The sequence below is a fragment of the Theileria parva genome, chromosome 2 (genome assembly GCF_000165365.1).
Source record: "Theileria parva strain Muguga chromosome 2, complete sequence, whole genome shotgun sequence".
Lineage (NCBI taxonomy): Eukaryota > Apicomplexa > Aconoidasida > Piroplasmida > Theileriidae > Theileria > Theileria parva.
In genome coordinates, this window is record NC_007345.1 from 1944410 (window position 1) to 1971884 (window position 27475).

At 30.9% G+C, this 27475-nt stretch overlaps 12 protein-coding genes across 12 annotated transcripts; 11 read left to right on the forward strand and 1 right to left on the reverse strand.

Annotated features, from left to right (window-relative positions):
* Positions 1-483: 483 nt before the first annotated feature.
* TpMuguga_02g00950 (uncharacterized protein) lies at positions 484-1942 on the forward strand (the record flags this gene model as incomplete). Its single annotated transcript, XM_760424.2, has 1 exon — positions 484-1942. One exon carries the CDS (start codon positions 484-486, stop codon positions 1774-1776), a length of 1293 nt encoding a protein of 430 aa, XP_765517.1. The 3' UTR covers positions 1777-1942.
* Positions 1943-2624: 682 nt separating this feature from the next.
* ABCC4 (ABC transporter family protein) lies at positions 2625-7385 on the reverse strand (the record flags this gene model as incomplete). Its single annotated transcript, XM_760425.2, has 1 exon — positions 2625-7385. One exon carries the CDS (start codon positions 7383-7385, stop codon positions 2748-2750), a length of 4638 nt encoding a protein of 1545 aa, XP_765518.2. The 3' UTR covers positions 2625-2747.
* A 1492-nt stretch (positions 7386-8877) lies between these two features.
* TpMuguga_02g00952 (uncharacterized protein) lies at positions 8878-10343 on the forward strand. The gene has a single exon (XM_760426.2). The coding sequence runs from the start codon at positions 9084-9086 to the stop codon at positions 10275-10277; it is 1194 nt and encodes a 397-aa protein (XP_765519.1). The 5' UTR covers positions 8878-9083; the 3' UTR covers positions 10278-10343.
* A 456-nt stretch (positions 10344-10799) lies between these two features.
* On the forward strand, positions 10800-12363 carry TpMuguga_02g00953 (SVSP family protein). Its single transcript, XM_760427.2, has one exon. It carries the CDS (start codon positions 10946-10948, stop codon positions 12140-12142), a length of 1197 nt encoding a protein of 398 aa, XP_765520.2. The 5' UTR covers positions 10800-10945; the 3' UTR covers positions 12143-12363.
* Positions 12364-13961, forward strand: TpMuguga_02g00954 (SVSP family protein). The gene has a single exon (XM_760428.2). It carries the CDS (start codon positions 12399-12401, stop codon positions 13830-13832), a length of 1434 nt encoding a protein of 477 aa, XP_765521.1. The 5' UTR covers positions 12364-12398; the 3' UTR covers positions 13833-13961.
* A 99-nt stretch (positions 13962-14060) lies between these two features.
* TpMuguga_02g00955 (SVSP family protein) lies at positions 14061-15764 on the forward strand (the record flags this gene model as incomplete). The annotated part of the gene is made up of 1 exon (XM_760429.2): positions 14061-15764. The coding sequence occupies one exon, from the start codon at positions 14061-14063 to the stop codon at positions 15744-15746; it is 1686 nt and encodes a 561-aa protein (XP_765522.1). The 3' UTR covers positions 15747-15764.
* Positions 15765-15947: 183 nt separating this feature from the next.
* On the forward strand, positions 15948-17710 carry TpMuguga_02g00956 (SVSP family protein). The gene has a single exon (XM_061305504.1). It carries the CDS (start codon positions 16040-16042, stop codon positions 17516-17518), a length of 1479 nt encoding a protein of 492 aa, XP_061161466.1. The 5' UTR covers positions 15948-16039; the 3' UTR covers positions 17519-17710.
* Positions 17711-18601: 891 nt separating this feature from the next.
* TpMuguga_02g00957 (SVSP family protein) lies at positions 18602-18823 on the forward strand (the record flags this gene model as incomplete). The annotated part of the gene is made up of 1 exon (XM_760431.2): positions 18602-18823. The coding sequence occupies one exon, from the start codon at positions 18602-18604 to the stop codon at positions 18821-18823; it is 222 nt and encodes a 73-aa protein (XP_765524.2).
* A 615-nt stretch (positions 18824-19438) lies between these two features.
* TpMuguga_02g00958 (SVSP family protein) lies at positions 19439-21535 on the forward strand. Its single transcript, XM_760432.2, has one exon. It carries the CDS (start codon positions 19467-19469, stop codon positions 21492-21494), a length of 2028 nt encoding a protein of 675 aa, XP_765525.1. The 5' UTR covers positions 19439-19466; the 3' UTR covers positions 21495-21535.
* A 211-nt stretch (positions 21536-21746) lies between these two features.
* Positions 21747-22804, forward strand: TpMuguga_02g00959 (SVSP family protein; the record flags this gene model as incomplete). Its single annotated transcript, XM_760433.2, has 1 exon — positions 21747-22804. Exon 1 carries the CDS (start codon positions 21752-21754, stop codon positions 22802-22804), a length of 1053 nt encoding a protein of 350 aa, XP_765526.1. The 5' UTR covers positions 21747-21751.
* A 425-nt stretch (positions 22805-23229) lies between these two features.
* On the forward strand, positions 23230-24984 carry TpMuguga_02g00960 (uncharacterized protein). Its single transcript, XM_760434.2, has one exon. It carries the CDS (start codon positions 23352-23354, stop codon positions 24924-24926), a length of 1575 nt encoding a protein of 524 aa, XP_765527.1. The 5' UTR covers positions 23230-23351; the 3' UTR covers positions 24927-24984.
* Positions 24985-25578: 594 nt separating this feature from the next.
* Positions 25579-26144, forward strand: TpMuguga_02g02420 (putative integral membrane protein). The gene has a single exon (XM_061305571.1). It carries the CDS (start codon positions 25730-25732, stop codon positions 25913-25915), a length of 186 nt encoding a protein of 61 aa, XP_061162196.1. The 5' UTR covers positions 25579-25729; the 3' UTR covers positions 25916-26144.
* Positions 26145-27475: the final 1331 nt, after the last annotated feature.

The window sequence follows — 27475 nt, forward strand, 5'->3', positions numbered from 1 at the left end:
ACTAGTCACTAATGCATATAATCCTCCAAGTTTTAATAAATTGGTAATAGATGTTTATTAGTCCATCTGGAGCCGTAAAGATGTAAAAAATATATATATATGTTAATATTCAAAGGTATATGGTGGTAATAAACCAAAGGTAACAAAATGTATGATAGAATAACACAAATTAAAAGTAAAAAATGTCTTGATAGAGTGAAAAACTTGTGAATTTTATAATGGATTAAAAATTAATAGTAATTTTTAGTGTGAATTGTGTATTTAGAGAGTCAAACTAGTAAGTATTGGTAGGTATAAAGGTAAAATGCTGTTGGAAATGTTTAATAAGGCGTTATTGTGTGTTAAAATAACTATAACAATAATATAAAGTAATAACAAAAGTTCTAGATTTCATAGGTGCTTTGAAATGATGGAAATTGAAATTATTCCTTTAAATCCCCATGCATGTCAAAAACATAATAAAATTAATACGGATAAAAGCGTATGTCCGTAACCGTGTTTAGGTGTATATTTTTATATATTCTATTCCTTTTCCCAAAAAATGTAGTAGATTCTTCCAGTGATTCAGAAGAAGAGCCATTTCCAACAGTTGGGAAAATCCTCAGCCCTGAATCCTTCAAAGTCTTCACATATACTGAAAATAACCTTAACAATCTAAAGGAAAATGAAGACAGTCACTACCGTTTTGTAAATACCGGTTCATCATTTAGTTATGAGTTCAACTCAGACGTCAAATGTAATGAGGTTAAATACAAGGATAGGTTGATTTGGATTTATCTCCCAAAAGAATCTGAAAACGGTTTCCCAGAAAAAATCATAGTTGATTCCCATATTTTCGTGGTATTCCTCGTTTTCCAGGACCTTTTGAAACTGTATAAATGTGATGAAAATATATGTAGGCTTATCTCAGAAAAACAGTCTTCCGAATTAAATTCTAGTAAACTTGGCCTTTATACCACCGATTTAGAGAATTTAGTTAAACTGGATCCCTCCAAAATCCAAAATAACCATGGTTTTGAAATTCATTACAACCTCAGTGATCAAACCAACACCCTACCAGATTCTAATGAGTTAATTAAGTGTACCGAAATTCAATACTCTTATCAAACTCTTTGGAAGTATGGTTTAAATGAATCAGGAGATAAATATCCATATAAAGTATATTTCAATTCCTTTATAGGTGCAATTATTCTTGATTTCCAAAAAATTTACGTGATATATAAGTATGATGGAACTCATTTCCACTCCTCATCAACAGATGCATTATATGGATCAACAGAAAGTGAATTCAAACTCATTGGAGAAAATGATTTAGAAATAACTAAGACTGAATATGAAATCATTAAATATCCACATGATAATGCTTTTGCATTTCAATTCAAACAAGATTCCAGGTGTACTGAAATTAGATTTAAAGACAAATCATTTTGGAAAAATCTGAACCAAGAACAAGTTCCAGAGTTGTTATACATAAATTTTTCCAAAAGACTGGTTATGATTCAAACCCAAGTTTCATTTTTAGTCTACACCTACACCGATCGTTGGACATTGATATTTGAGGGTAATACCCAACTACGTGATATAGCTGACGATAAACCTCAAGAAATCAAACATGAAGAACCTAAAGATATTACAAAGGATGAGTATGTATTCCGTCTTGGTAAAAAACCATTCAGGATCATGGAATTTAGTTCAAAAACAAAGACCATTCTTGTTTTGATAGGAATTTTCCTCTTATTCCTAATAATCGTATGCCTTATTATATTCATCAAATAGTTTAAAGTCCAACTGCCCAATGGCAAACTAACATTAAATTCAAAATATTAGAATGAATTATACCAATTTAAGTTTTATCTGACTAATTTAACAACAACTTATAATTTTTTATAAGATTAATGAAATTTTGAAAATTTCATAATTTATTAAATAAAGTGACCTATGAATATATTTGTTTATACATGATAAAAGGAAAATTAAATTAAAATTCTGTAGTTACTTAATCTATTCATTTTTAATAAGATATAACCCCAATTAAATGTGAAATATTTTAAATATTTCTATTGTTATGTTGCTTTATTGTTTGAAGAAAATTTTGACTAGTGAATACACAAAAATGATTAAGCTAATAATTATAACGACTTAAATTTGTTTCATTTTATTTATCTAAATTTATTGATAAGTGAGGTTCAAATATTTCAATTTAACTAGTACGAGATGCAATAAAATCATTAGATAATAATACTGTAATCTTTCGTTATTATTTTAGCTAGATCACAAGACAAAGATATAAAGACTTTAAATTATTTTAGTTTAATCTTCTGATCATGATAATATACAATATTTTAGACCAAATTCGATGTCACAATTAACACCACTCATAATTTAAAACTGTCTTAAAAATCCTAACCTTTTTACATATTCATTATAACTATATCATACCAAAATCTTTGAAGTTAATGTATTAGTCAATGGGAATTGGAAATGTAGATGACAAGTATATATTCAACCAATGTAATAATCATTGATTGGTTAGTAGAAACTAAATATTTCGTAATAAAATTGTATTAAACTTATTTTAATCATGAAAATTGAAATGCTTATTAGTATCACCAAAACCAATCTTTTCAAAATATGGTCTTAGTCGAAATTATATTCCTTGATGAAACTTTAATAACGTAAGTATGTGAGTATTTATAGAATTAAAATTTATATTACACATGCCATTGGGCAATCTTAAATATTACACATTAAGGTTGGTTATTTGAATACTTGGTAACCATTTCTTCGATTACATTTGATATTGATTCGTTTTTGGATACTTCAGATGCGCTGCAGGTCTTTATGAGTCTGCCATTATGCATCACCCATACTGATGTACAAGATTTCAGAACTGTTGAATAATGCGCAGTCACAAAACATGTACAGTGCTTAAAGTATTTATCTAAGAGTTCGTAGATTGGGATGCCCATATCCTGAACTTCAGAACCATCTTCATCATAAAATATTTCCGACGGTGGTTCGTCAATTATTATCATTCTGTATAAATCTCTGGACAAGACAAGCTTGGCAAACCAAAGAGTTCTAAGCTGAGTTACAGATAACATAATACCATCAGTTTTGACTTTATCAATAGTGAATGATTTGTCAAGGTAATGATCGTTACTTTTGTCAAATGACTCTTCTATTATAATTTCTTCGTCAGGAAACATCATATTTGTGGATTGATCACTAGACTTCCTTTTTAAACTTATGGGTCTTGGGATAATTACAGTATCCAGTTTTCTTCCACCGTGAAGGTTATTTACAAAATCAAGCAGACCACAATTGTCCAGGGCTTCATTAATCTCATCATCATTGAATAGTCTCCTTGGATCTAAGAACCTTCGGACAGTCCAACCCTTAAAGACAAAGGGTAACTGGGGAAGAACGCCAATGATATGTCTAATGACACTTTTGGGAATATCTTTTAAATCTTTGCCATCAAGCAGTACTTGACCTGTTCTATTTCTAATAGTGTTTTGTAGGACAGATAGTAAAGTTGTTTTACCAGCACCAGTTCTACCAATGATACCAATGATATCAGATCTACCGGGTGTTGCGTTAATGTTGTTAAGGATGAGGCCTTCCTTGTTCATAAGTGATGATGCATAGACGCATACATCCTTCAACACTAGGCCAGTGTGTTCAGGTGATATATATTTGCAAATATCAATAATATTAATCTTTGGATTGAAATCAAGCTTTTCAAATGAATTGGGTTTTGTTTCTTTGAATTCATTTGTTCTTCTCCTAAGCAAGTTTTTTTTATCTACTTGGTACTCAGGTTTGGTAGAATCAATAACTACATCCTCTTCGTGAACATTGCGGAATTTGTCAAACGCACACTTGGTTCCCGGAGGGATGAAGCATTGGAATCTTTGAGCAGAACACATATAAACTTGTAACCTAGCAAAACAAAATGAACAATTGCCGAATGATTTTATAGCGCTAGAAGTTAGCGATAAACCTAATCCAAAGTACCCAACATTCATCTTGTAGTTTGTAAATTTATCAAGTATGATCATGGACGTGAGGAATAGAGCGGTTGCGAGTGAAAATATCCAGTTAAAGGATATAGTGGTCCAACAGTTCAGTCCCTTAACGAAAAACCAACATCTTAATTTATAATCATTTCTTTCGATAATATTATTAACCAATTCCCATTCCTTTTTAAAACTTCTGTAGATTGCTGATCCCAACATGGCATTCTCGCAAGTTGAATTAACGTGAGACATGGTTTCTAAACTTGCTATCTGAACATTATTAAATGATTTAACAAATTTTACTAAAATAAACTCAAATGAAATGGCCAATGATATAAAAATAAATGGAACAGAAAGGGGAATAGTGTAAAATAGAGTTCCAATAGAAATGACTGTTTGTATAAATGACAAGAATGTAGTATAAATATTTTTCCCGATATATTGGTCAATAAAAATAATATCAGAAGAAAAATAAGTTATGATTTGGTGAATATGTTTCTTGATCTTAATCACTGATGAACTGTTCTTAAAAACTGAGGTAAGACAATATTCGTGGATTCTTTTTGAGGCCATTAAACATGATAAAGTAAATAATACGGTCGACATTAGAGAACAACACATAATGACATTAACAAAGATCAGAATTAAGTTGAGGGCAGAGACGCTATGTAATTTGACATCTGATAAATTAACAGAAATTCCATTATTAAAGTCTTTCGTTTTGGTGGATATATAATCTGAGAGATTAGTTGCGAGAACAAATTTGGAGTTATCCATGACACTTGATGCAACAGTTAGAATAATAAACAAAATAAACGAAAATCCAGCTGCCTTGAAATACATGAAATATGGATTAAATTTATCATCAGAGTAATCAGTTTTAAKAATCGTACTAAACGACTCTCTATATTTTGACTTTGTTACAAGACGTCTACCATCCCTATCTATAGAACCTGAATAACATAGTTTCATCATATCCTTGGTAAAGAAATTCAACTTATATGGGCCTGAAGGAGGTGTGATATATTCAAAGGCATTTGGTAGCTTTTTGTCTTTAAAAATATCTGATAAATAACAGCTGAAAATCAAATATTTGTTATCAATCTCGTATACCGGAATTCTGGGGAAATTAACCAAGTCTGAAGATCTGACACATTTATCCAACAATGTTAGTGATGAAGAAAGGATAACAGCAAGATCATCCTTGACAAGTAATCCAGTCTTGGAATTGAACAGGTTGAAGAATACAGTTCTGGATACGTAGGGGTCTAACCCATGGAACTGTGAATCTAAACACATCAGGAATGAACACTGGTTTCTGTTGTACTCCTTGTTCACTTTACTAAATATGAGATAGGCATAGATGGCTCTGGCCATTTCCATTCTAACTCTTTGACCACAACTTAGTGAGTGAGCACTATCTGAAACAACTCTAAAGTCACCATTTTCCCAAGTTGATATATCAGTATCAAGTTCAAGTGCTTTGATTACTGCGTTATAAATACCCTGATCAAACCTGTATCCAAAGGTTATATTTGATCTAATAGTTCCTTGTTGTAGCCATATATCTTGTGATGCATAAAATATTGGCATTGATGTGTGAAGTGGAATTACGGCCATTGAACCACCAACCAGTGTCATCTCACCAAGAACTGATTTGATGAAGTTAGATTTACCACAACCCTGACTACCAGTAATGATAGCAATTTCACCCCTCTTAAGTTGGAAGCTGATGTTCTTAAGGTTGATTTTAGGATTAGCATTAACAAAATCCTTCCTGTTATGGACCCATGCAAATGAAGCATCCTTATATAAAACTACAACATTCTTCCTGATTTCATTGGTAACGTCAGGCAGGTCAGATGATAACACCGTAGAACCGGTGTGTCTATTATCACTGATGTAAAAGTTAGGTGAACAACTGGTAACATATTTGTTAACCCTGTTGTATGATACATATGACATAGTTAATCTTCCAAGTGCATAAGGAAGCATGAACATTGAATTGATAATCCTGAAAAATATGTAGAATGTTGATAAGAATCCTCCAGTGTCCACATCCTTAATAACCTCTGCAGCTTTTATTGTTTTTACAAAATACCTCATCAGGACATAGAAGGATATATTGCTAAATATTACATATAACGATTTGTTGAGTAATGTCAAAAAAATCCTAATTAAAACTAATACCAGTTCACTATTCCTGGTTTCAGTAATGATGTTGACGGCAATATCATCGTAGAGTAATTTGTTGATCAGAGGCAACTCAGATATAATTTCAATGCATTCTGAGATCCTATAATCCTTGACATGGCAAATGAAATGAAAAATTAAAGTGTTTATGATCTCAACGACAATCATAAGAAAAATGAAAAATGCTCCAACAAAGTACAACGCCCACAAATTAATCTTAATCTGCATGGAAATTAATATTATTCCATAGATAAAGTTCGACAAAAAGTTAACAATTGGTATTAATGATTCAACGAATAGAGAGATGTAGAAGCAATCATAATACTCAAAGGTGAACATGTTTGGAGTAATATCTTTGTTTTGGAAACGCCGTGCTGGACAAAACATAGGGTTTTGGGAACATTCTGAGTCAGGAAGACAGGTGTGTAAAACATTGTTACAAACACTCAAGGAGTTGGATCCATTGATATTATTGAAATGTTTTCTTCTATAGCACATGCCATGTTGAAACACTGTAATTGAAATAGAATATTCCAAAACAGTTTTTAATCGATTCAGATAGTAAGTAAAATTTTCAATCAATAATCCATCAATAATCTGTAGACCTATCACAGCAAATAAAAACAAAAATATTTTCAGTAGAGTAAATGACTTCGTGTTCAAAATGCCCAAGAGGTGTTTAATCAAAATGGTAATGCTCAGACTAAACAGATTAGTGACTACAATCCCAAGGAGACCAAATGATACTCTTTTCCAGAATGTTAAGAATAAAGCTCTTAACAAAACAGATTTAAAGGGTTTTATATTGGGTTTATTATTTTGTTTTGTTTCAAATGACTCTAATCTAACTAATCCATCACTAAGGTTCTTGGAGAAAACTGGATACCAATGTAGAATTTGATCAGCAACGGGAAGTGGATGTAATTTGTATGGTTCTACATATTGGTTGGTAAGAAGACGCGACCATTTAGGTACCCAGTGAAAGAAAAGAAATTTCAAAATACTACTGGAGTCATAATATTTGAACTTTGTGTCACAGGATTTTTCTTTAAAGTAAACGTTGGAGTATGATTGGCTTTCCCAGTAATGTTCTATAGAATCAGAGTTATTTTTCACGGGACCCTTGAAATCAGTAGTTAAATCAAAGGTAGCATAAGGACGTTTTTCCATTCAAATCAGTACAGGAATATAATCAATTAAATTTCTAATGTTGATATTTTCATTTTATTTAGGAAATTATAACAAGATGTTCTCTAAATGGAATTCACCAATTGATTTACGAAAAGTGGAATAATTGATTAAATAACTGTCAATTTTTTGTTCTGTGACAATTAATATGAAAAGGGAAACAGAATCAGTACAACGTTATCTAATTGAAGTAATAAAAATCGGGAGTGTCCTGAGTCAATGATGATCATTATAACAAATTGACGTTAAAATAATAATCCAAAGTCGCAAGAAATTTAAATTAAAACTTTAAAATTCAAAAAGTAGTACTGGTGTAACGTTTTATGTCATTTAGAAGGTGTGATAGTGTATTTTATTATGATATTCAAATTAGGGGATGATGGGAATATGAAGATTTTAATTATTAAACTAAATGTTAAAAATAAATATTTAATGAAGCAATTGAAAAAAGGACAAAATAAACTAAAGTTAACAGGTAATGTTCCCAATAATTTGAGAATCTAAATATATGTGAATGAATCAAAATTGATTTATTACAATAATCATAGTTGTAAGTAGTATTTATAACCGAATTTTATATAATTAATTAGATTAGACTTTTATGTCTAATACTCACATTATACGGTACCATATCAGTAATCCTATGTAAAATCAAAATTTATTATTGATTATACAATTCGTCTGGTTAATTTTATCCCAAAACATTAAAAATACATTCATAAATTATTCTTAACCTAATTTGTTAAACCTTTTTTTAATATAAATCATGTTTTGGATAAAACTAATTTTACACATACTTATCCCATGCAACTACTATAATTAATTAAACATAATCATTAACGGTACCACAATTTACACCCCTAGTCTTATATTGTTCGTATAATATTTGTACAATAAAAATTTTGATATTGGAACTTTAATTTTTTAAAAACTTATTTAAAATTATTTTCAAAATATCATAAATCTAAAAACTACATAAAATAATAATTATATGAAGTTTTCACATACATTTTAATGCTTGTTAAATATGAGGATTTTCATGACATTAAATTTATACAAGAAAATTTTCTTTAAATATCAAACTAGAAATAAATGGATGGTTGAATGTTATAATATAATCCAAATTCTGTGGTAATTTTTATTTTAATTGTAATTTAACATGTCAAAAAAGCACAAAATATAAATTTTGTAAATAAAAAAAGGCAAACTCAAGATTTAAGAAATTAAAAAAAATAAAATAGATGTTTGATTAAAATGTTAATCTAAGCATATTTGTAAATACAAATTTTGATCAAGATTAAATTTAAAACTCTGTTCAAAAAAGTAATATATTGATTTTTTTTTAATTTTATTTATTTTTAAATTAGAATTAATTATTATGTTGTCAGCCTAATAAATATTACTTTTTATAAACTATGCAGTTAATAATTGTTCAATATCACTATTTTATTATTTTTATATTAAAATAATTAATTTTATTAATAAATTTTTAATGTGTTAAATTAAATCGGGTGAAAAATCAAATCGGATCAATAGATTAAAATTCTATAGTAAAATATATCATTTTATACAAATATTGTTTTCAGTGACTGATCTGTTTTATAACATTTTTAGATTAATGATTCCCCATTATAGATCTTATCTTAAATAGATCAAACAAATGAAAAGGTGTAAATTTTAATGAATTTGCTCTCTAAGTTACTATTACTGTACGTTTTGTTGATTTGGTCTGGTAATTTAGTATTTTGTTCCGATTCTGATCTGTCTTCAAGTTCTGATAATGATGAAACTACAGTTATTTTTTCTAAAAAAGTAGATGGCAAATTAATTACGCAAACTACTAAAACTAAGACTAAGACTAAGAAGAGGAAGAGGAAAAAAGAACACAAAATATCTAAAAAACTTGAGCAGTCTGCATCAAATTATCCAGATCATTCAACAACCTCTTCAGATGAATCAGAAGGTTCAAAGGATAATTCTTCAGATTCTGAGGAGGAAATTAGTGTAACTACTAAGAGAAGAGTGGGAGATCGTATTATTGTGACAACTACTACAACTAGAACCAAAATTACTAGTTTAAAGAAAAAAGATAAGGATAAAAAATCAAGAAAGAGAAAAGTAAGTTATTTAAGAGGGTCGGACGAGGAAGAAGATGACGAAGAACTAATAAAAAGGAGAAAAGATATCTCTGGATTAGATTCAAATTTAACCATTAGAGATATTATACCCATTGAAGAAAGCGGTTTAAGTAGTCAAACTCCTGTCCCCTTATCGCCAACAAAAGAACACAGTCCAGAACATTTGGGATCATTTCCAATAACACATCCTCAAGACAATTGGTATCAATTTCCAGGTTTAAGTCATTCTGATTATGATCAAATGTGTGATTTAATTCCTAAGACTCCACAATCGCCTAAATCATCCGACGGTGATGAATCAGATTATGATGAAAATGATGAAGAACCTGAAGAAGCACCTGGAGATGAAGATGACATAGTGGAGAAAGATGAATCTAATGATGATACAGTAGAGAAAGTTGAAGATCAGAAGGAAGTTGTTCAAGATGAAGAAGGAAGTGACGAATCTAGTGATGATACAGTAACGAAAGATGATGATATTGGTGGATATGGTGATAGTGAAGAAGATGAACTTGCTATGTTTCTAGATGAAAATATTGGAAAAGGCGATAAAAAACAAATTAAACCTGTTGATTATTCAACTGGTCCACGTAATAACCCTGAAGTAGTTCAAGTAGAAGTGGAATCGGAAGATGAAGAGGAGAAAATTGAATCTGATGACTATGATAGCACTGATAACGATAATGAAGAAAAAAATGAAAAAGAGGAAGAAACTAATAATGAAGATAAATCATAAGATATATGTTAAAAAATAAAATAATTAATAGATTTTAATGTAATATTCAATCAAATAATAAATAAATTTTTATAAGCAACTTTATACAAATTAAAAAAATGTAATAATAAAAATAAATTAATTAATTATTAACATTAAGTAATTAAAAATAATTATATATTCATAGTACATTTAGCCTATTCCCCATGTGTTGGATTCCTATCATAATTTGGGGTTATTTGGCCAAAAAATTATTTAATATTTTATTTTTAAAAAAATAGTTTTCAAAAGATAATTTTAAATATATTACATACATTATACTGTTCCAGGTAATAAAATTCATACCTTCTCCAATTTTATAATAAATAAATTTCCTTACTAAAATTTTCAATACAATTATTCATAATATTTTACTATTCAACTATAAATTGGTTGTTATATTAGTATATTAATACTTAGTAATATTTAACGCTAAATTTTGCCATATTATATCTCCCTACTCATTAATCTATGTGTAATTAATATATTAATTATTATTCTAAATATGATGCCAAATAATCCTCTTTCATCTTCAAGTTCATTCAAAAATGATAATAAATTTGTGAAATAACCACCAATAACATGGTTATAATGTGTGTCGATTTTAGTCTGATATTATTTTTTATTTGTTTTTAATTTCGAGATCCCCCATGAAATACTACGATATTGTCAATAGAATGAATTTATGTGTGTGTTACACATATGTACTAATACATATAATAATCCAATATGCCAGTTGTTCTGATAAACCAAGTAAAATAGAACCGAATGTTACAGTTGATTCTGACGACAGTGATGAAGAGGAAAATTTTCAAGTAATCGTAAGAGGAATTGAAAATATTCTTGAAGAAGATGGTGAAAAAACTGCTGGACAAACGGTTGTTTCAGATAATGTTATGGAACATGGGCTTGGACCAGTCACTGACCAAGTATATATACCGCCAACACCACATGACCCAGGATTAACTTATCAACCAGAATATCCTACTGGATATGAAGAATCTGGATATGACACAGGACAGTATTACCAACCAGAATATCCGACTGGCTATCAACAGGATGAATACGTAGAAACTGGATATGATGAGGGAGCTGTTGGATATTACCCAGGATATGAACATGAATATTATTTAGAAGGCTATGAGGAGGAATATCATTCAGAAAATGAAAAACAAGAAGTTACTTATCAACTGGATAAAAAAGAGGAAATAGTTGAAGATATTAAAGTTGGTCTTGGATATATACACCCAGACTTATCCTCAACTAAGTTTATAGGATTAGATAGTTCTGGGAGTTTTATTGAAATGGATAGTAGACATTATAGAATTGATAGGAATAATATTTTCAGAGTTACGTTTGTATTCAAAATTCCTATAGTAGAACTGTTTTGTGAAGGAACGACCGTATGTGAAATTAAACTCTCCGAACAACCGAAAAATTTGATATATAGTAAAATAAATAAAGCATTTTTCTTTTACTATAAAGAAGTGGCAAAATCATATAAATTTAAAAGGGGAATCTGGTATAGAATAATACATATATATCCAAAATTTGTAAAATTTTACTCAATTGATCAAACGAAAAATCTTCTTGAGATAACTGAAAACCAATATATCCTTCTCGTGAATACAAAAAAAGATTTTATGTATTTCTTTAATCCTAAGGTCAAATGTTTTGTTGTTAAAGTTAATGATGAAATCGTTTGGAGTTACCACTTGAACGCGATATTTCCTAGGTATGTAATCGTGAATTCCAAAAATAAACTCGTGATCAATTTTTATTTCTACTGTATAGTGTATCGATTTTTGAATGGTTTGTGGACAGTGGTATATGTTGGAACTTATTAGAAATTTAAGCGCAGGAAATTTAAAATATTATTGGTTAGTTTTACTTTTAATTATAATAGCCAACGCATTGTTTTAAATAATAATATTGGCTTTCAATATTTTTATTCGGTGCTCATTATTTTTTATAAAAATAATAATTTTACGTTAAAAAATGCATTAAATAATTAAAAAACGAATTTTAAATTAAAATTTTTTAAAAATAAACATATTATTAATTTTCAGATCCCCCATGGATCAAACCTAGATAAATTATAGAATGGACATATGTGTAGCATACACATATTCTATAATACTAATATTGATAGGATATGCCAAATGTGCCGATAAACAAGATAATTTGCAACCAAGTGCTACAGGGGATGGTTATGATAGTGATGATGATGAAAATTTTAACGTAATTGTAAGTGGAGTTGAAAGTCTCCTTATGGAAGATGAAGATAGCCAAACTGCTGGAGAAACGGTTGTTTCGGGTATTGTCATGCAACATGGACTTGGACCTATAACTGATCAGGCTTATGGAACACCTCAACAACCAATACTTCAACCCTTTCAATATCAACACTACGTACCACCTGCACCTATCCCTCAAGATCCTGCTCCAACACACTACTATGGACCAATTGGATCACCAGTGCCTATTCCTCCTAGTCAACTTGTCACTCAAATACCTGGTCAAATGGAACCAAGATTAAGATTACCGGTAACTACGATGTATCCGCCATATGGACAAAGTTCTGATATACCAATGCATCATGGAATTGGTGTACCATCCCAGATATATCCACAACCTCCAGTAACTTATCCGTATCATCAACCTTTTTTTCATCCTAGACCAAGACTTACGCCACCCTTCGGTTTTCGTCCTATGTTACCAAGGCATCCTGTGCCACATCCAAATTTCCCTGTTTATCAGCCACCACAGGCACCAACCGAACCCCCTTATAAAACTGAAGAAAGTGAGAAACCTGAGGAGGAAGGTGCAGAAGAAGGTGCAGTTGGAGGAGCAGCTGGAGGTGGAGATGATGATGATGAGGGAGATGAAAAAGTGAAACCATCTGAACCAGTAAAAATATGTGAAAAAATAACATTTATGAAAAAGACACCCGAAGGCGTATTAAGTGAAATGATTGACGAAGACTATATATTGGTATTACAAAGTGAAAACATAAAGAAATTTAAATTAAAAGTACCCCTTGAAGTACTAATGTGTGAAGAAGAGATTGTTTATGTACAAAAATCTGATCACCCACAATGCACATTATTAACCCATAACAAAAAAGAACTTTGTTTTATTCTTAATTGTGATGACCATTTCATTTTGTTAAAACGTGGTAAAAACAACTGGAAAGTTAAAAAGCATCAAATTCCAGAAGGTGTTATTTTTTACACAACAACCGCCCAAGGAATTGAAGTTCAAATGAGTAGTCAGCATTATTATATCGATCTCACTGCTTCAGGATCAATTAAATTCACATTTTTATCTGGGATTCCGTGCACGAAAGTTACAGATAGGGGAGAAGTAGTTTGGGACATGAATAATTTTCTTGAAAAACCGTATCAGATTTGCTATAGCAGTAGAAGAAGAATCGTTTTTTATTTCACGACGAGTATTATTATACTAGGAAAAAAAGGTGGTCAGTATAAAATTTTACGGATTTACGATAATCTAAATAAACATCAAGATTTTTGAACTAATGACTTTGTTTAATGTCACTAGACTATGGATATATAATGCCAAAAATATTTTCAATAAAGGTATATATTTCAATAAATAAGATATTTTGTTTATTGTTTCACTAGTAATGTAATTCTTTGATGATATATAACAATTAATTTATAATAAATTGGACGATTAATACGATCTTCAATTTCCAGATCCCCCATGGATTAATGTAAATAACATTCAGATAATCGATAAATGTGTATATATAAATCTTTATTATTTCTAATATTCATCAAATTTGTTAAGTGTGCAGATAGATATCCCTATCACCCAAATGATACTAGTGATGTTGGAGAAGAAAAAAATAATGAAGATGAAAACAAGTTGGATTTAATAGAAAAGGAGTTACAAAATATTCTTACTGATGATGATACATTGGTAAAAGGGATAAAAAAAATACTCAAAGATGATTATCAACCATCACCACAACAAGAATATGATCCTCATTTCACTGATTATGACCCATCCGGACCTTATGGATATAAATCTCAATATGAACAACAAAATATAGAACCTGGTAATACAGAATCATCTTTATATCAACAAAATTTTTATTCCGTGCCTTATGTTTATCCTGATATTACTTGTCCTCCATTACCTATACCTGTTAGTCAACTACTAATACAAGACACTCCCTTATCAGAACAACCGACTACTAATATAGCTTTTGAACCTCATTTACCTTCTGTACCAGTAGAAATATTAGCCGAGCAACAGCCAAATATAGAACCCAACGAGCCTGAAGAAAGTAAATTTAGTTCACCCGATCTAAAGACCAGTAAAATACCAGAATCTGTTCCTTTAAATCAAACTACCGCACTTAAACAGCCTGTAAATACTGGAAAAGGTTCATTGCCTAAACCTAGGCCTGGATTAATATATTTACCAAGGCCGGGACTATTGCAAGCCCCTAACCCTGCTATAAGATTTCCAACTCCAAGTTTACCAAATATTCCTTCAAAGGAAATGTATAAACCAAAAGAACCACAGCCTCAACAAACTCAACCAATAGGATTACATCTAACAGTTGAAGTGGAATTTAACGTAACTCAAACCCAACCAGCAAAACCTACTGAAATGGTTAAGGAATTAGAGCCAGAACGTGTTACAGTAGAACTGGGATCTGATGAAGAAGATCAAGATGATCAAGGTACTGGAGATGGGGGGAAAGATCAAAAATCAGATCAACCCAGTGACCAACCAAGTGGATCAGGAGGAGCTGAGGGAGGTGATGAAAAAAGTGTTTCTGAAGGGTTAGGATATATGGGATTAAAATCAATGATTTTTTTTAAGAAAGATGAAAAAGGAATTGTAGTTGAGATGAGTGGATCAGATTACAAAGTGTTATGGAATGATATGAGTAAAATAAAGTTTAAATTTTATGAAAATCTTGAAATGATAATTTATAATGGAGAAGTTGTTTATAACCATCTTTATTTCAGACAGTATATAAAATTTTTAATTTATAATAAAAAAATTAATGTTTTTACTGGAAACTGTGAAAAGGAGTTAATCATATTAAGAAAAATGGGTAGTGAATGGGTACTAAAAACCCGTAAAGTTCCAGATCATGTAAAACTATACAAACAAGATTTGGGAGGAAATGATCAATTACTATCTGAAGAGGATTATATTGTTGAACTTAGTGCGTTTGGATCAGTGAAGTTTATCATTATGGGTGAAATAAAATGTTATAAAATTACAGTTAAAGATATAGTAGTTTGGAAGAAAACAAGAAAGGATAAAACTTATCCAACAGTATTTTGTATTACAGACCGGTCAAATATTTTAGTTTACTTTGAAAAATATATTCTAACGTTTGGAAAAAAGGGTGGAAAATATGTACTAATTGGATCTAGAAAAAATGTAAAAGATTATTAATATTGTGAGTATATCATATTATTTTTTAGTTCTAACACTATTTCTATGTTATTATTATAGATATTTATTTTTTTACTGGCTTAGAAACTTTTTTAATTACATAGTTTTACATTGAACACACATTATAGTTACATAACTGGTTTGATCTATCATATAATATTGTAAATAATACATATTAGCATACTATTAGTTTAATAATAGTGTAGTATAAAAATTATAAAATTATATAATTATTATTTGTTAAAGTGATTAATTTTTGGATCCCCCATCAATAAATCTAGATTTTGCATATAATGGATATATGTATTTTATTTAGATTTATAATAATATCCTTTTTAATACAATTTGTTAGATGTGCTGATAAGCCTGGTGGATATGGAGATCCAGATACCGAAGGAGAAGAAGATGATGATAATAATTTTGATGTAAGAGTAAAAGAATTAGAAGATTTGCTTGAAGAACAAGATAATTTTGATTCAATACAATCTAATTTAGAATCAATAATTGAAGATGATGATCAACAAGGGGGCGCTTCTCAACAAACAAGTTTTCAACCAACTCCCCAATCAACAACAGCGAGTACACCTACAGAATATGGACCACAACCTATACCAGCACAACATTATGTTCCAAGGCCTCAGATATATCCACAATATCCACCTGTCGGTATACCACCAATACCCCAACAATATCCTGGTGTGTATTATTATAGACCAGGCCTACCAGGACAAGTTATTCCCCCACCTATTCTGCCTCCAGTTGCATATCCACAAGTAGTTGAACCTCAAAGAGGAACAATACCACGACCACCAATAGGATATTTTACAGGTTATCATCCCATTTCCCACCCATATCTTCAACCAAGATATCCTGGACCTACTGCACCACAACCTCAAGTTTATCAACCTCGTCAACAAAGATATCCTGGACCTACTGGACCACAACCTCAAGTTTATCAACCTCGTCAACCAAGATATCCTGGACCTACTGGACCACAACCTCAAGTTTATCAACCTCGTCAACCAAGACATCCACAATTTCCAGTACCTAGAGCACAATTTAGACCACAATATCCTGGGTTTCCTAGATATCAGCCACCTGGTCAAACTGGAGAAGATGAAACCCAGGGAGATAAAATGTTAAAAAAAGATGCTCATGAACTGATAATTCCAGAATTACCGGAAACATATTTTTATGGTTTAGACGATAGAGATAACTTTATTATAATGAATAGGGACCATTTTGAAGTGATTTCTCAAACTGAAGAGACAATAGAAATGAAAGTACTTGTTAATCTTATTGAAATAGTGTATAGAGGAAAGAGTATATGGAAATGTAAATCAGGCGATGAAGCACCAACTTTAATGATATTTAATAGGAAATATGCAGTGTTGTATATTCATAACGAAAGACAAATTGTATCGTATGTATTTTTAGGAAGAAAATGGACTAGAAAAGAATTTGATATTCCACAAGACTTTTTACTTTTCAAAGTGGATGATACAGGAAAAGAAGTTCAACTAACAAAAGAAGAGTATTGTTTTGAGATTGATAAGAATAAACTAATAAAAATGATTATAAAAGATGGAGTAAAATGCACTAAAATAATGCGTTCGGGTTTGCTCATTTGGGAGTACTCCGGTGGTGACAATTATCCCACAGCTATAAAAATAATCGATCTTAGAAGAATGTTTGTTTACTTTAATGGATACGTTCATTTATATAAATTAGATTGTGGCGAATGGAGTCTATCATGTATTAAAGATAAATAATACAACGATAACAACGAAGATCAGATAATTTAATTCAAATTCTTTTAGTTAAAATGAATAAATTTTCAAAAATCCGAAATGTTTTTATTCAAATTGTTAAATTTTAGAATAAAAATATTATTTTAAGATTGGTAATATCAAATTCGTGATTTGATGTTATTTTATTCCCTTAATTAATATTTTTAGTATGTTGATATATGTTAATAATATTATTAGAACACTATTATTTGTAATAGGTCATAATACACAAATGACACATATTTACGTCTATATTTAACATTATTTATGTGTAACAACACTGTTTTATCTACGTTTATAATATCACATTCTAAGATTGACTTATATTATTAGTTTATTAAATTGATAAATATGTATGGTGAATTGATAAATAAGTAGTCTACAGATCCCCATTGATTGATCATAACTTCTAATAAAACAATGAATAGATGTGTAACATATAAATATATTTTAATATGTATAGTAATTCAATTGGTGTACTGTTATGATAATCCGAATAACACACATGAAACTGCTGGAAACGAAAGTGATGGAGAAGATGAGAATTTTGAAGTGACAGAACCTGAAGAACAACCCACCCAACCACTTGAAGAACCTACACAACAACCTTTTACTCTAGAACCAGAACAAACAGAACCACTGGATTTATAAACAAAACCTAAATCTGTACAACCACAACCAGTAAAACCTAGTCAACCGTTACGACCAGCACAACCACAATCAATTTATTTAAGGCCTAGATTACCAGTACAACAACCTACTCCGACTCAACCAATTTATCCGAGACCTCCATTACCTATACGTCAACCAATACAACGTTATCCACCACATCCTGGATATTATCAACCGAGATATCGACCTTACCAGCCATATGCGCCTCCTACACAACCTTATCAACAACTGCCTACACAATATGGACAATACCAACAATTATACCACGGGTATCAGAGTTACGGAAAATATAATCCACCTTATGCGCAAATAACAAAGACATGGCTAAGTAAAGGACTTAAATGTAAAACAGTTAGTTTTTTGAAGAGTGATGAAAAGGGTGAATTGGTTCCAATGACTACTGAAGATTACGAAGAATCAAGTCCTGAAACTTCAATATCCAAGTACGTATTCAAATCAAAACTTGAACAATTTTACTGTGACGATGAAGTTATTTATACTCGCAAACCTGAAGGGAAATATTGTAAATGCCTAACATATAACAATATAAGTAATTATTTTATTATAACTAGTGATGATGGATTTGCTTTATTTAAGAAATTTAGAGGTAAATAGGAATATAGTTCTTTGAAGATTGAACCGGATATTAAATTATACGGGACAGATGATGAAGGTGGAGACATTGTGATAGATGAAAATCATTATTATACTGAACTAACACCAACTAAGTCTTTTAAGACGGTATTTTTAGATGGTATAACCTTAACCAAAATTAAAGTTAGAGAACTGACTGCATGGACGAAATCTGATAAAGATGAATCTCCTCTATGGATAACTTATACACTTTCCGGCAATATTATATTAGAATTTGGCGAATTTTTTCGTGTATTTACAAAAGAGGGTGAAAGATATAAGATACTTTTTACAAGAAAAAGATAAAAAATAGATTAATAAAATAAGTAATTTTACTTAATATTTTTTATTTTCTTAGTGATAGTACAGTTAATTTGATAATAAACACAACTTAATGACCCTACTTTATGTCATTTAAAATGATTTATCATACATATATCAAATTTGATATATCTAATTTAATATATTATACTGAATATAGTTGTGTTATCTTTTCTATAAAAAGAAATTATTTTATTTTTTAATTGATTTTTAATGTGATCTCATAATGATCACAAAATTTATATTTTAAATTATTTCTAATTTTGAGATCCCCATGGGTAATTTTTTTATTCATTTAAAAATTATGGAGCAAACAGCATATATATACACCATAGTATTATTAATAGTCCAACTTGTTGAGTGTGCTGATCAGCCCAATCAACCACCAATTCAACCAATTTATTATCTCATTCCAACAAATGAATCACAACAATCGCAAAATCAGCTACAAAATATACAAGTACAACCAGTAGTGTACTATGTTGCGGGTCCTGAACCTACACCACAGGCCATAAATTATTATGGACCATTACCCACTCAACCTGCGCCAGTACAGTACTATGTTCCAGGACCTCAGGCTCCACAGCCTGTACAAGTACAGTACGATGGAATTCTACAACAGCAAATGCAAATAGATCCTGTAATACAACAATTACAGTATATACAAGTGCCTCAACCAGCCCCTGCTATTTTACCACAACAAATGCAACAAACTTTTGGACCTCCCCAACCTATTCCAATACGGCAATATGATCCTTATCAACAGTATTTACAAGTGCAAGAACCTATAAATTACGGAGCTCAACCGGTCCAACAATCTCAACCACAACAAATAGAGTATATACAAGGGCCTCATCCAACCCCTGTTGCACTACCACAACAACAAGTACATTATGGATCAGTTGTACCAGCTCAGCCGACACAGCAACCGTATGGACCATTCCAACCTCAGCATCAACCACAAATGCCATCCGGATATCAATTACCTCCACAAAATCAGCCAATACCAATACCTCCACAAAATCAGCCAATACCAATACCTCCACAATCACAGCCTATATCAATGCAGCAATTTGTACAAGGACCTCGACCAATACATCCACAACCTACGCCGATACAGACACAACCAATAGTACATCCTCGACCAATACATCCACAACCTACGCCGATACAGACACAACCAATAGTACATCCTCGACCAATACATCCACAACCTACGCCGATACCAGTGCAACCGATGCAACAGAAACCCCCTACTCAATTTAGGCCACCTCAGCCCAAAATACCAGTTCCAAGCGGACCACAACAAGAAAACCTATATCTAAGGGGACCTCAACTACCTTTTCCAGAACTTAGAGAGCCATTTAGACCAGAAATCAATAAAGGACCTGGTTTATTAGGTCCTGCGCCAGGACCACTCAGACATCCTATATATGTAACACAAGGAATCACAAGTAGAGAACAGCCTATCAAAATACCACATACGAAACATCAAACTGAGCGTCCAACTAAATCTCAACCAACTAAACCTGAACCTAGTAAACCAACTAAACCCAGTGAGCCAACTGAGCCCAGCGGCACAGATAAGGAGTTACAACCGGAGCGCATCCCAGTTGAAGTTGGATCTGATGATGAGACTGAAGAAGGAGCAGCTGGAGGTGGAGATGATGATGATGAGGGAGATGAAAAGGTGAAACCATCTGAACCAGTAAAAAAATGTGAAAAGATAACATTTATGAAAAGGGACAATAGCGGCAAATTGGTTGAAATGACAGATGATGAGTATTTTATAAAATGGATTGTTGCAACGAAAATCAAATACGTATTCAAAGCAAAACTCGAAGCTGTGTTATGTGACGAGGAGGTTATTTTTAATCAAGCACCTGAAAAAGAATATTGTAAATCGATGGTTTATAATATACCTTATTGTGCATTTATCTTCGGTCGTTCAGATGGATATGTATTGGTCAAATATCATAAAGGAAGCTGGAAATTAAAAGCACGAGGTATCCCAGATTACGTTGAACTCTACACAGTAGATGAAGGTGGTAATGATGTTAAACTAGGTGATGAAGCTTATTATTTGAAATTTACTCCATCCGCCTCTTTCAAATTTAGTCTTATACCCAGTGTTAGGTTAACCAAAGTAGTGGTTAAAGGTGAAACAGTTTGGGAGAAAAGCTGTTCCGACGGTTTCCCTATTTCCGTTTCTGTTACAGATAGAATGAATGTTTTGATGTTTTTCAATCAATACATTAGAATATACGGACCAAGGCGTGGTAAATATAGGTATTTATTCACTAGACCAAATTTAGAATCAACTAAACATTAGTAAATTAACACTTTAATATACTAAATTCAGTATACTATATTAATATGTTAATAACTCTATTTCAAAATTATTTCTAAACTATTCTGAAATGCTAAGACATATGATATATGCATAAATTAATATACATTTCATAAAATTAATGTTTTAATATTGGTGCATTTAATTAATCCAGTAGTTAATTATCAAATACATCGAAGCAGTGTGTGTAAGTTAGCAATTTTCAGATCCCCCACGAAAAAAATATAGTTAATCTTTCAATGAATAAATGCGTAAGTTATACATATCTACTAATATTCGTATTAGTTTCACATACACATTGTGCAGATAAACAAAATAAACAATCATCCAACAAGGGTCTGGGCTTAGTATCATATACTGACAGTGAAGAAGATGATAATTTTGATGTGACTGAAACTACCGAGGGAGAACAAGTAACTCAAACCCCAATACCAAAACAACCTAGTGAGGAAAAAAGTGGAGATCGACCTGTTCAATCGGCTCCTGTAACTTATCCTGGAATTCCATATCCAAGTTCAAGTTATCAATCATATCAACCACCTCAACAAATTCCTTATGTTTCATATCAACAATTTTATCAAGGATATCTTCCTCAAGCGCAAGAAAGAGTACAATCTACGCAGTATTATGCACAACAAACTAAAGAACCTAGTCAAAAACAAGCTATATCGCAAGAAACTAAACCAGTAAAATTATGTGAAAAAATAACATTCTTTAAAAAGACCCCCGAAGGTAAATTAACTGAAATGACTGGAGAAGACTACACGATTGTAGAAAACAGCGTGAATAAAGTGAAATATATCCTCAAATCAAACCTTGAGCAATTGGTTTGTGATGGTGAGGTAATTTATTATCATCCAGAAAGTAGAGAACACTACAGTGAATTAAGTTATAATAAGCTTGAAAACAACTTTTTCTTTGTAAGTCCAAGAGGATATATATTAATCAAAAATGTTAAAGGTACATGGAGAATAAGTAGACGCCAAGTTGGTGAGTATGTTGAATTCTATACAAAAGATTCAATGGGAAAGAATACTTTAATAACTAAAGATAATTATCGCATTGAATTTACAGACTTTGGATCTATTAGATATAAGCTTGCTCCTGGAGTAAAATGCACAAAAATTATATATAAATCCTTGAAAGTTTGGGAGAAAACTCCTAGTGACGGTTATCCAATTGGGTTAAGTTTTGTTAGTGGAAATAGTATTACAATTTATTTCAATAAATATTATTCTGTATTTCGAAAAGGAGGTTCAAAATTTACGTTATTCCTTTCCAAGAGAAAATAAAGAATATAATTATCTGTAAATCTAATTTTTTGTTATTCGTTAATTTAACTAATATATCTAATATATAAAACTATATATAGTTGTTTTGAATAGTATTAATGTAGTGTTAAATCTAAAACTAGGCTACTCCCTAATATTAAAATATCTAGTACAAATTATATTAACTAATTAACTCAATTACTAAATTATTTGATTTTTATTCTTAATACGTTATATTATGAATTTTTTAATGATAAAAGATATATTAAGTATTCAAATTTATATATACACAGGATAATTTATTATTTTCCAGTAAAGTAGCAAGAATCGATAAATAATAATACACTAATAAACTCTATAAAATTAATATAAATAAAATGTATTTTAGTATATTAATATAATTTACCGATCTTAATATTAGATTTGACACCCTACTTTTAATATTTTATAGATCTATATACACATATAAGATTTGAGCTAATTTAATTTGAAATATCCATTGGATATCTTTTATAATTTGTTTCTAAATGATATTTAATAAAATTGTACAAAGGATATTAATTATCAGATGCATGTGTTACAAATATGGATTATATTCATATTGACAGTAGCAGAATATGTTAAATGTGGTGATAATCCGAATAACACACATGGTACTATAGAAAATGATAGTGATGAAGAAGATGATAACTTTGATGTAACTGAACCATCTAACGATGTTATTCCACAACCTTCTAGTGAAGTAAGTGAAGAAGAAGAAATTCAATTACAATTATCAGAACCTGAAGAACAACCATATCCTTTAGGACCACCACAACCCACACATCAACCTTTTATTATAGAAGAAGAACAAGCAGAACCTCTCGATTTATCAACACAACCACAACCAATACAGCTACAACCAGTACAACCAATACAGCCACAACAAATTTATCCGCAACCAATACATCCTGCACATCCCCCTCAGCCAATACAGCCACCATTACCATTACAACCACAATTTCCTCAACAATTACAACCTGGTTTTCCAATTAGACCAATAGCACTTTATCCAAGGCCACCAATACAACCAATTCAACCACCACTACCATTACAACCTGGTCACCCTGCTCGACCAATACCACGATATCCACAAGTTTCTGGATATTCACCATATCATCCCTATGCAAGGCCGCCATCACCAGTACAACCAATACCTCCACCGTCAACTCATTATGTACCACCGACTCAGCCTCAGCCTCAGCCTCAAGTGCCACAACCACAGTATCAGTATTACGGACCGCCAACACATTATATACCTCCAACTCAGCCAGTACAACCAACACCTGCAGAACCAACACATTATATACCTCCAAGACAACCAGCACCTCAATTTCAACAACCAGTACAATATTATATACCTCCACCTCAGCCAATGTCTCGTCCTCCAACATATTATGTACCTCCACCAATGCAACCAGCACCGGCGGCTCCTAGTCAACCTACTGATACTCAAGAAAAGGTAACCACAAAAAGAATAGTTAAAAAGTGTAAGATAATTAATTTTATGAAGAAGGATTCTGGAGGTAAATTGATTCCAATGACAAGAAAAGACTACATAAGAATATATAAGGATTCAGCAAAAGCAAAATTTAAACTATCTGCAAATCTTGAGAGGGTACTTTGTGACGGTGAGCTGGCTTATGAACATACACCTGGAAAGCCTTATCCTTCATTATTAATTGAAAATAGGCGATTGATGGAATTTATCGTTAGATGTGGCGATAAATTAATTAAAGTTAAGCATCATGATAATATATGGAAAAGATTTGAATATAATGTTCCACTTTATTTTGAAGTTTTCACTAAAGATGGAGAAGGAAACGACGTTATAATACCTAAGGAATTTTTAGAAGTTGATTTCGGTTACTATCGATCTTTTAAATTTTTATTTATAGAAGGTACTAAATGTCATAAGATTATGGTTGAAAATAAATTCTTTTGGGAAAAAGGTGATGATGAAGATTTTCCAGTTGGATTTGCTATTACCACTAAATCCAAAATTGTAATATTTTTCGAAAAAAGAACTGCTGTATATACAAAATTAAAAGATTGTTATAAATTGTTATACAGCAAACCAAGAAGAAACTCTAAATATGAGTAATATTACACTTTTAATAAAATCAAGTAATGTAACATTTATAATATATTTTAATAACAAACATACAATTGTACCAATATTTTATTATTAATAACTATATATTATAAATAGTATACTATAAAAGTTTTAAATCAGAAACTCAACCACTGATTGTGAACCTCTTTTCCTTCATATTTTGTTCACTCATTCCACTTTCATTTCATCAACTAAACAATATTATTTAACCACTCATTTACACTTTCTAATCTCTTTAAACTTTATTACAACTTGTTATTCACCAGTTTTTTACTTTAGATCTGAGTTTTACTCTTAGTGGATTAGTTACAAATTCTGCTATGCCATATATACTTCCATGTATATACACTCTGTATATTATAGCCGGTATGTATAACATAGCCAGTGATAATGACATTCCAGTGTATATTGCCTATTTAAGGATTTGTTTATACATCAGAAAGATTAGCATAGTTAGTTACTGGGACTTGGAATATCAGTTTCAGGGACTGTGTCGACCTGGTCCTACCAACTTTTGAGCCTCGACTGGCCAATTGGGTATATGGATTTTTAGTCAATTTTAGACACATTAACGTTAATTTGGATTCCATTCCCCATTTGAAAACTTAGTTACACACATCATTTAATTTCTTTCACACACATTTGTAATATGTTTATATATTAACTTTAAACTATATAATAGTGTTTTTACTTAAATTTAAGACTAATATTTCACAATTTAACACATTCAAATCGTCACACACATGAATAAAACATCGAAACATTCCAAAATCATATAAAACAGAATTAACATGTTGTCAGGATACTACTTAGGTCATGTACTGATGTTAACTAATGTTATTCCTTTGTCCATCAGTTACTTCATCCATCTATTGGTACCAATGAGTAATTGTTTGAGGAATAACTCAACTCAATTTGGTATTTTTAATTCGAATCATAAGTCAGTTGTTGATTTAGAGGTTCAAGTAAGTAGTTAAGAACCATAATTGACAGACTCCTAAGGGCACTAATCTAGAACACATACAAGTAATGACCAATACCTACCAACGAAACCACCTAACTAAGGTAATAGGTCAAACCAAACCAACTACCAAATGACCTAACTGACGTAATGTCCTATCTACCTAATCACCTAATTACCTAAGTCCTAATACCTAATTCTTTGACTCTCAGATTTGGGGTTTATTATAATTTCATTCCATTACTGTACTTTACTACCTCTTAATTCTCACTGTCATTATTTTATCACCTTATCCATTATAACGAGTTAACTGTTTCAAGGTATTGTTTTAGACTTGAGTTTAGAGAGTATCAAAGTAAGTTTTTAGATTAATTATTTAGATAGTTTTATAGATGAGTATTAACTAGATAATGTTATTAATGTTAGAATTTAGTAAGTTTAACATTGTTATGAGTCTATTAACAGTTAGTTATTAGTCTTGAGTTTACTGTTTTAGATTAAGATAAGTATTTTACCATGTTTTTAGAATTAACACCAGGGTTGAGGGTTTAAAAGTATTCTGTTAGATCATTATTTAGTGGTTTTCAAGTTAGATTAAGTATTTTACAGTACTTTAAGTATTTGATTTTGTGTTTTAGAAAGTTACTGTTTCCGATGTTAGATTTGATTGTTATTTTACTATGTTTGACTGTTTTAACCTGTTTTTAGACCCTAGAGTTGAGTAGTTTTTAGTAGTAAGTTGAGTCTTTTCAGTTGTTTTTGGAAACTAGAGTTGAGTAGTTTTAGAGTATTTTGAGTGTTTTTTAGAAAGTTACTATTCAATAAGTTAGTATTTTAGATCTTAGTTTTGATTGTTTTAGAGTGTTATAGATTAGAGTTTTACTTTGTTTGAGTTGAGTGTTTTACGTTGTTTTTAGTACTTTTGTTTTGGAGTAGATTTATGTGTTTTAGATTTGTTATTGTTACATTTTGATCATAGGTTTGAGTGTTTTAAATTTGAGTGTTATAATTGTTACATTTTTGATCATAAAGTTGAGGGTTTGAAGTGTGTTTTTTAGAAAGTTACTATTTAATAAGTTAGTATTTCAGATGTTAGTTTTCAGTTTTTGAGTGTTTTTATAATGTTTTAAGCTTATTTAGACCCTAGAGTTGATGGTTTAGATTATTGTTTAACTAGGTTGGAGTATTTTTCAGTAGTAAGTTTTTGTAAATCAGTATTTTGCCTTTTCGATTTGAGTGTTTTAGATTAAGTTGTTTTCTGTGTTTTTACAGTATTTTCAGTTGTTTTAGACCCTAGACTTCGGTGGTTTTTAGAGTATTTCTACTTAAGTGTTTAGACCCCACAGTAGATTAGTCTTTTTGACCATCAAGTTAAGGGTTTAGTATTATCCCCACAAGTATTTTAGATTCTTTAGGACATTAGGTTTTAGGGTTTTAGGGTTTTAGGGTTTTAGGGTTTAGGGTTTAGGGTTTAGGGTTTAGGGTTTTAGGGTTTTAGGGTTTTAGGGTTTTAGGGTTCTAGGGTCTTAGGGTTTTAGGGTTTAGGGTTTAGGGTTTTAGGGTTTAGGGTTTAGGG